This window comes from Mytilus galloprovincialis, chromosome 1, assembly GCF_965363235.1.
Source record: "Mytilus galloprovincialis chromosome 1, xbMytGall1.hap1.1, whole genome shotgun sequence".
Lineage (NCBI taxonomy): Eukaryota > Metazoa > Mollusca > Bivalvia > Mytilida > Mytilidae > Mytilus > Mytilus galloprovincialis.
The window spans coordinates 32,445,427-32,454,795 of record NC_134838.1 but is presented as its reverse complement, the minus strand read 5'-3'; the positions used below and the strand labels follow the sequence as shown (position 1 = coordinate 32,454,795).

Sequence of the window (9,369 nt, the reverse complement as noted above, 5' to 3'; positions counted from 1 at the left end):
GAAAATGAAAGTGCATGTTTCAGGTTAAAGTTTTTGGTCAAGGTAGTTTTTGATGAAGTTGAAGTCCAATCAACTTGAAACTTAGTACACATGTTCCCTATGATATTATCATTCTAATTTTAATGCCTAATTATATTTTTTATCCAATTTCACGGTCCATTGAACATGGTAAATGATAGTGCGAGTGGGGCATTCGTGTACTTTGGACACATTCTTATTTGTCAATTTTTCATATCAAGTAACGTAAAGAAAATCATAAACGCGCATCGTACACCAACACTGCAGGTACACGTATATTGGGAAACCAACTTTTTCTTCATTATTCTGATTTTTTATGTATCGTCTGAGTTGTGTCACACGAATGTTTACTCCATTTTGTTTTCTAAATGTCATATTTTGCCGCATTTGTTGCTTTCCCCACATCTTTCCTTTTGTCTATATTATTATGATATTCTCCTGGAAAGAGCTCTTTTTAAATAAAAGGGATCAACGAACCCATTACCTTACCTTTAAGATAGATCAGTAAAGATGGTACAGATTCTACAGATGGTAAAGATGGGTGATTATTCAGACTAGTGCACACATTTTACAGTTCAAACAAGGCAATGCCGAGCGTGGCATCCCCTCGTATGTAACATATTGGGGACAAATATGGACACTATATTTGTATATGACACATGCAGAAAATAGTAAATTGAATATGAATATTTGATATCAACCAAAACATTCAGTAACTGAAAATACCTTTAATATTGTCTTTAGAACCAGCAGGTAAAAAAATGAGCAACCAATTTCCTGTGTATTATGCTATTTCAAGGAGAAAAAAACAAGTCCCTCTGCATGACCTTGACCTTTGGCCTTGAACGTAAAAAATGCCAGATCATTACAAGGAGGATCAATATACCAAATGTGATTAAAATCTTTGGAAGCATATTGATCCGCAAGGGTGATATTGCCTTGTATTACAACTGCAACTGTGACCTTGACCTTTGAACTTTAAAGTCAATAGCGCTTAAGATATTCTTAACGAGTAACGCCATACCACGTTTTGAGCATTTTGGTTCTAGAGTGTCCATAACAATTTTATCTACACGCAACTTACATGTACATGTAGTAGGCGAGATGATAATAAACTAAGTTTAAATGTACAATATAATATATATTCAATATTGATCAAACAATTTAAAACGCGTGATGCCTTCGGCATATAATTTAAATGCATCGTAAGCTGTACACGACGTCTTTTAGACATCGTATGGCCATCGCGCCATCATCGTTATCCATCGTGTAGCCTTCGTGATATGTCGTGTAGGCTTCGGCTGAGATATGAAGCTTAAATACCCGTCTTCGGTTAACCTTCGCATGTCCAACTTTTGCTATCGTATATAATTTCGGCGCCATCGTATAGACTTCGTTATTCATCGTACTTGCTTCGGTCACTTTTTGGTATTTTAAGGAGATCGGGACCAACTTCGTACGAACTTACAATTTTCGCATTCGGGTGTCCATCGTATATAAAAATCGGGACAGTGTGACGCGGGCATAAATAAAATATCAGATATTGTTATGATATGGTAAAATATTAAGATTAATTTAGACGAGTCTATTGTTGCAAGATTTGCCAAAATGATAAGAAAGTAGAAGCTTCTGCTGATTGAGTATTGACCCCGTGCACAAATGCTGTATTCTCTATATGCCCCTTTCGGGCCCTTAATTGGAAAAAAAATAAATCTTATCTTATCTTATGCTATAATTATGCATTATACAAGCATCACAATCAACTGATTTTTCTTAATGCAAATAGTTTTTATGATTTTGTTTTTTTTTGCATAGTTGTTGAAAATCCTGATGCATTGTTTTTTTTATGAAAAAATAAATCAGGCGCAATCCTTTTCTTTTATAATGGCGCAAAATTGAAAAGATACACGACATTTAAAAAAAACAACAGTAGCACACACGTAGCATTGGCGCAGATCAGTTGCAGACCAAAAAGACCAGGTTTGACGCAAAAGGACGCAAGTTTGGCGCTTTACAGATTTCTCGCATCAAGCATTAACCGTTTGGCAAATGGCTATGTCGTATGTATTGTATTGAATATATATATGCCGTATGTATTGTATTGAATATATATATATATATGCCGTATGTATTGTATTGAATATATATATATATATGCCGTATGTATTGTATTGAATATATATTTTCCGTTCACTTATTCAGTAAAATGGTATATTAAATGTTATTCGTTTATGCAGATTACACCTTATAAATTACGAGAGCCTTTCTTGGTAGACATTCAAAACTCAAACAAGCATCGGAAAGCAAATTTAAGGGGAGTACGAACATAGAAACCTCCAGAGCTATAAGAACAAAATGGATATAAAAAGAATAACCAAATTCATCTAAGGTTAACTTTTCCTGAGGGAGTTGGAATTTTCGATTTTTTAAGATTTCATTATTTATCAACGAAGGATATACAAAAACTTGTTATAGATCATGTCAGTGCATGAACACTGATGGCTGAGCTATTGATATTTTCGGGGACCAACAATCTACCAACAGTTAGCCATATAATTACCGTTAGCTGTTCACAAATACAAAATAACCATCACCAGAATTATCTGAATATTCAGACCACGTTTCGGTGATAATGTCATTTGCTTGCTTGTGAAGATAAGGCCAGTACGACTAGTTTAGCATTGTATAGCTAGAAGCCTTGTTAAGTAAAGGATATGTGTTATATTGCCTGTTTGTCCGTTTTATCTTATACAGATTGTCTATAATTGATTATCATAATATAATTTTTGTTTACTTTTTTGTCTGCATTCTTTAGTGTCAACTGATCAAATTAAATATGTTTGCTACTTTCGATCCCATGCAGTTAGTGTGAAAACCTTTTTTCTTGCAATTTGGAAGCATGCTTTATAAGTGCAAAACACATAGTTCATGATATATCAGACTATCAAAAAGGTTTTTACTGACCAGTAACAGTTACTATGACAGTTGTCTAATATATGACCGGAACTTCTTACCCTTCCGGAGTTCATCACCGGTGTTGGTGCTGTATTGAACAATAAATTTCATATTTGAAAAATGCACAGGGGCCAAAATGCGAAACCACACGACTAAATATGAATTGCTACCTTAGTTGTTTGAATAGTTCTGTGGTTTTCTTTTTCATGTTTTGTTTTTCTTATTACCTTGGTATTGTCCGTTTTCTTTAGGCTAATGGTTCTTAAATGCCTTACTGGTATGGTCTCCATCTTTTAAATTAGATATACAATAAAAAATGCTAACCGTCTCATATTTTATTTTATTTTAGCAGCTATCTTTGCTCCAAGACATATCCCATGGCCAAACCTCTTGAAAGTCGCAATAGTATATAATAAATATACCTCGATCTTGTGAGTAAGGGAAATCCTGTTTAAACTCATATCGACTAAGGATGTTATCAGCATATGTGTCCCCAAACATCAGAGGACTTGTTGAATCAATGGCAACAGCACCGGAGCATGGTTCGAACTGTCCTGTATCGGGAAGCTTACAGAACGGTCTACACAATCTTCCGCCGGAATCAAATGCTGTCAGAAGAACTTTTGTTACGCCATCGCCGGGGTTTTTCACTGGAACATATGTTATTGCCTCTGTCATAGCAAATCTTTCATCTATAATGGCGTATTCTAGTGACGTTCCATCGTAGTTTAAACCATCTGTTTGTATAAATATCTTTTCCATCCCAGAGCCATTAGATCTACGCTTTGAATACGATTTAGGATTCCCCGGATGTATTTTATCGCTCATTATTTGATAATGAGACGCAGAGAACACATCAGTGCTTGACGCTTTGCCATCTCGTATCGCATAGGATTTGAAGTTAACTGTTGGTGGTCGTGTTACATATACTTTAACAGTTAAATACACCCAAGCGTCCATATCCGCCCTCCCGTTTATCTCAAATCTGTTTTGAACTGTATTAAGAACTACAGGGGTAGAATCTAAATGGTTAAGATGTTCTTTGTAGCTCTTGGAGATGCAGACCCATTTTGTCTGGTCACAGAATAACCAAAATGATCCACAGTCTGGATATTCCGGGCTACAAGTCGGAAATTCCTGACAAGTATAGATATCCCGTGTAAAGTGATGGCTATAACCATCTATGTTTGTATAATTCTGATGTATAAATCCATCCATTAATCTGTAAGGATGCTGTAACGGGTCATTGGTGTTTGGATAGTCTTTTGACGGGTCGATACCATTTAACATTTGTTGAATGCGAAATTTTTCCCATATGCAGTCAATAAATGCATGGTAACTGAAAAATAAAGGGTCTTCTGCAGCAGATCTCAAACGACCCATGTTACCACCAACGAAGCTATGACCTTTTCCATGATGGTTTTCTAAGTTATATTTTAGTTCCTGTGCTGTAGGATTTAAAATTTCATGATTATATTTTCTGGACAATATATTTTCCAAGTCTTTTTTATCCAATGGTCGACCAACTGCTCCAACATTGCGAGTTAAAAGACCGCCATTATCGTGATGCCAGTTTGCATAAGGCCCATCAGTCACTAAGCCATCGGGATTTCCAATAAATAATTTTGAAAATATGATAGAATCCTCTGGGTTTTTCATTTCACTGTCTAACGTAGAATCCCAATACGGAAGGGTAACAGTAGGTATGATTTCCCTTAATGCTTCCTCGAATCTAAAAGAAAGTACTTAAGTATTGCAAGAAATTGGACAAACGAACAGTTCATTTCGGGGCCTTTTATAGCTGACTATGCGGTATGGGCTTTGCTAATTGTTGAAGGCCGTACGGTTACCTATAGTTGTTATTTTTTGTGTAATGTTGGTCTCTTTTGGAGAGTTGTCTCATTGGCAATCATACCACATCTCCTTTTTTTTTATATAGTTCTATTAATACGAAAAAAATAAAAAAAAATAGTTAAACCAAATTTTATTGTGTACTGAATGCATGGAATTCTCTGACATTAAAGATGTTCTGTATGATTTGTATCTGTTATATTTATTCTAGATAAACAATTGTTTAGTTGAAGATTATTACACCTACTTACAGCTCATTACGTACTGCATGTAAAGCAAGACTTCGGTTAGCTTGATTGCTTTGTTTGTATATTGCATAAATAATATTGGTATAATGTGCAATCAAATTTGAATATAATATATACTGGTTAAGATATGCCTATACATATCATATTGTTTGAAGATGTCAAAGTTAATCACAAAGCTTGAATTAAGTTTATACAAACAGAGAAAGCAAGCCTACCAAAGTCTCACTCTACAAGCATTAGGAAATTAGCTGTAATACTTCTTAGAATTAAGAATATATTACTACGTACGTAAATGCAAAGAAGAAAGAATCTCATGAGACCGGGTGGAGAATGGTACTTTTTAAAAAGGAACTAACGCCAATTCAAGGTGTTTCTTGTTAATTAAAATGTTGATGTGACAAATGTCCAAGTAGATAATTATGTTTTTAAATATCTGGGATAGGTTATTCATTATCCAAGCGTCATTTTGATTTACAATTGTAGTAATTATGCATTCATGAAGATAAATTAAAATTTAGAAACAGGTGGAATTGTCATCTATTTATATAAAAAAAAAATGTCATCTACTTATAAAAAAAAAAAAACCATCGCACGATAAGTGATCGTCTTAAACCGGTATTTTGTTAAGAAGTTTTTCTGTTGTTAAAAAAAAATTTTGGTATTTACTTTTTGAACTAATTCCATTTCGAACAGAAATGAGTCAATAAGGCTTTTCCAACTGATTGAATAAAATGTAGAATTGACCAATTTAGAAGAAAAAAAATTAAAGTTGATGATAGAATAAAGAAACATGTTTAATGTCATAGCAATGGTTTGAATATGCATGTATTTGAATATGCATGTATTTGAATATGAAGATTAATCAAATTATTTCAAATGCAGTCAACTCTTCTTTCAATTGCTTCAAAGGTATCAAAAGAATTAATACTGTATATTTGCTGTTCAAAAGTTCAATTTTACTTTTTTCATACTTACTTTGAATGCGGTCTTAAGTAAAAGAAACAATACGTATTTGAATTTAATTTCCATCTATATTTACTTAATCTCATTTAACAGACACACTTTGTCTGACTATGATCCGCAAAACATCATTCTAGTGAATAATTTTGTTTTGCATTCAATACTTTTAATAACTTACATCAAACAGAAAATTCTATGCCATCCGGGGAACGCTGGACCAAAATGTGCACTTCCAATGGCGTCTCCACGGTGAAAATTAACTATAGCATCGTATTTATTTGGAAATACACTCTATGAAACCAAGAAATGACAAGTTTTAATTATACAATACAATAACAAGATCAAAAGTCAAGACTTCTATAAGAACCAGCAAAGGTGGAGGGTTTGATGGAAGATTTTCAAAAAAGAATGTCGAAATCGGAAATAAAGGTAAAAAATCTCTAGTCGGTCATTGAGGATCGAGATTTTACAAAGTCAACAAAATAAGACAAAAAAAAAATCCAATGGAAATCAGGTAAGCTGAGTCGGTTTACTGCCAATTGTAGGGGCGCAGATATCAATTCTTCAATCAAATAAAATCACATAAATTAAAAAAGTATCTCCTCATGTAAAAGGACGTTAACAATTGACTTCACTACCCTTTAACAAGAATTCCACATTGAAATAGTCACTTTTTTCACACGAATTTTGCTTAAGCAGACGAAATTCGTAATGTAATTCGTAATAAAAAAAAAATCCAAAAAAAAAAAAAAATCATTATTATGCATTTTAACGAATTTGTTATGTTTAGTCTACGTGTATTTATGAACAGATTACTACGGATGTGTTAAGTTTGCATAAGCCAACATCTAGTTTTGCTTTCCTCGTTTATAATTATGACAAATTGCAACGTATTGCCGGATTTATAGCACGTGGAACACGATGGTAGTCAGTTAGAGTAGTAAGATATGTGAAGATTTGGTATGAGTGCCAATGAGACAACTCTCCGCCCAACGTCACAATTAGTAAAAAAAGTAAACCATTAAAGGTCAAAGTACGACCTTTAACACGCAAATTTGGCTCACACCGAACAGCAAACTTTAAAGGAACTCAACATTGACATGTGTTAAACCATTCAAACAGGAAAATCCAAAGATCTAATCTTAAAAAAGAGAAGAGAGAAACAAGAAACGAGTAACTGCTCTGCATTTTAAACGAACATCGGTTCTCCTCATCACTATATGCTTAATGTTTATTTTCTTACTCTTGAGTTTTGTGAACAAGAGTGTCGTTTGTCTTTTTGTCATTATGGCCTTAGTGTTGGTTTATTTTTTTCGACTTCAGGTTTTAATTTATATTATGGTTAATCATGCTTAATGTGCCAGGCTTCTCTCCTAAACAAAATTGCAATCATGTGCGTTTACTAAAGGAACAAATTTTATAAAGAGTTGATATGTATAGGACGTTTTCTTGTATCTAACAAACAAACGATAACCACTGAATTACAGGCTCCTTATATCATGTTCTCAGATATCATCTCCCAATTTAAAAAAATCACGAAAAATTGAACCTATTATGTGTTGCTCTCCTAGCTATAAAATGTATCCAAAATCAAAGATGTGGAACATACTCTATCATAATCATTTGGTAACTAATGCAATTAGTGTCTCTTCCATGCCTGTCTTGAACATAAAAACTAAACTAAATATAAAATAAACAATACTCCTAATGCTCCGGTTGGTTGTCATCGTGCAACACAGTTAATAACACATATAGGAAAATCATAGAACTACATTTATCATAAAACACTGTCAAACATCCAAACATACTATCCACACTCATCTGTGTCCACACTTGTATCTAATAAATTTATATTTTAAGATGCCTTTATATATTTGTATTTACATTTAATTGTTTCAAAGAACATACCTGGTCTTGTTTTAATAATTGTACAGCTCTATGATAATCGTTTCGCTCGTTTTTTGTTAACATTCTATATTCCTTTCTAATCCTCAAAATTTGTTCTTTCTCCCTCCGACCTTTTTCAAACAACCTTAAAACCCAACGTGATGTGTCCTCTGTCACTTCATATGGGAATATTTTCTTTGCGTCGACCCATAGATGCTCCTGAACGCAAAACGTAGTCACATCTTCACCTGCATATTCGGTTGGGCTGATACCATAGGTTCGATTCTTTAAACAAGAGATCAAATGAGCCGGAAGTGGCATTTGGTAGATGTTTGCGTCGCAACCATATTTTGAAAGGATGGAAATTAATATAATCAGCTGGTTAGTTAGTAGTAACAATATCTACGAATGGAGAATTAAAACAAAAAATAGAATATAATAACTCCGACAACAAAAACCAAGTACCAACAACACCAGCAACAATATCAACATGAACTACAACGCAATATCATGATTATACTTACGAAATTATCGTTAGAATTACGTGGGGTCTCAATGGCTAATTCATTTAAACAGTTCATCTACAATAGTTTGTCACCTCTGATGTTGCGAGTAACGACTCTGTTGGTGACCAGGTTCGTTCGATCCCGATCTTAATTGACAAGTCCTTGATTCTCTCTTGGTACGCTGACTTCCTTCATCAATAAAACTAGCCGTTATGATATACCTAAAGTAACTGAAAGTGGCGTTCAGAAAAAAAATACCAAACAAACAAACAAACTTATCGTATTTATTATCGTAAATTTCATATGTTTTTTTCTTCTTAAATGTGTGTCCGTCTACCTCATGTAAAAACGCTCTCATTTTATACTGCACTTCGAAATGAACAGACATATAGAGGTAAAAATTTTATCTTCAGTAAAAAAAAATTGTCCATACAATATATGTTCATTTTTTTTTTCGTTTCAGCCAAACAAATGTTTTTAAATGCAGGGACAAATACAATGTTCTAGAAAAGGGAGTTATTTTCCTAAATAGTTAATTTAATTATTTTCACGATATGCCCCCAAATGATGTATTTTCCGATCAAAGTGGGACACTGTCTTCCCATTTCAGAGTTCGTCATGGTGATTTCAGCAAAATAGTTTTTTTTCTGCAAGTTGACAAATTATGATAGGTTTCAATATTCTACTATCGTTACCTCTTTCTTTTAAAGGAATTTCCTTCTTAAAGTTTGTTCATTTTTGAAGTATATGTATTAGTACAGTGGTTTGTGCAAGATAAAAACTAAAAAGTGTTGTCAATAAAATAAACACATCATAGATACCATCATTGTATTTGCTCCAGACGCGCGTTTCGTCAGAGCAATGACTCATCACTGATATGACTGATAAATTTTAAAAAAGCCAAATAAAGTCCGTAGTTGAAGAACATTGAGAACCAAAAAGTT

The 9,369-nt window shown here is 33.6% G+C and overlaps 1 protein-coding gene across 1 annotated transcript; it reads right to left on the bottom strand.

The window, feature by feature from the left end:
• Positions 1–3,299: 3,299 nt before the first annotated feature.
• Positions 3,300–8,315, bottom strand: LOC143075017 (tyrosinase-like protein 2). Its single transcript, XM_076250281.1, has 3 exons — positions 7,941–8,315; positions 6,211–6,323; positions 3,300–4,705 (listed from the first exon to the last, which is right to left on the bottom strand). Exons 1-3 carry the CDS (start codon positions 8,238–8,240, stop codon positions 3,319–3,321), a joined length of 1,800 nt encoding a protein of 599 aa, XP_076106396.1. The 5' UTR covers positions 8,241–8,315; the 3' UTR covers positions 3,300–3,318.
• Positions 8,316–9,369: the final 1,054 nt, after the last annotated feature.

Coding starts and splice junctions, on each gene's coding strand:
- LOC143075017 (XM_076250281.1), bottom strand. CDS start 8,240: ATGCCACTTCCGGCTCATTTGATCTCTTGTTTAAAGAATCGAACCTAT. Junction 6,324..7,940: donor AATTATTAAAACAAGACCAG/GTATGTTCTTTG, acceptor TTGGTTTCATAG/AGTGTATTTCCAAATAAATA. Junction 4,706..6,210: donor CATAGAATTTTCTGTTTGAT/GTAAGTTATTAA, acceptor ACTTTCTTTTAG/ATTCGAGGAAGCATTAAGGG.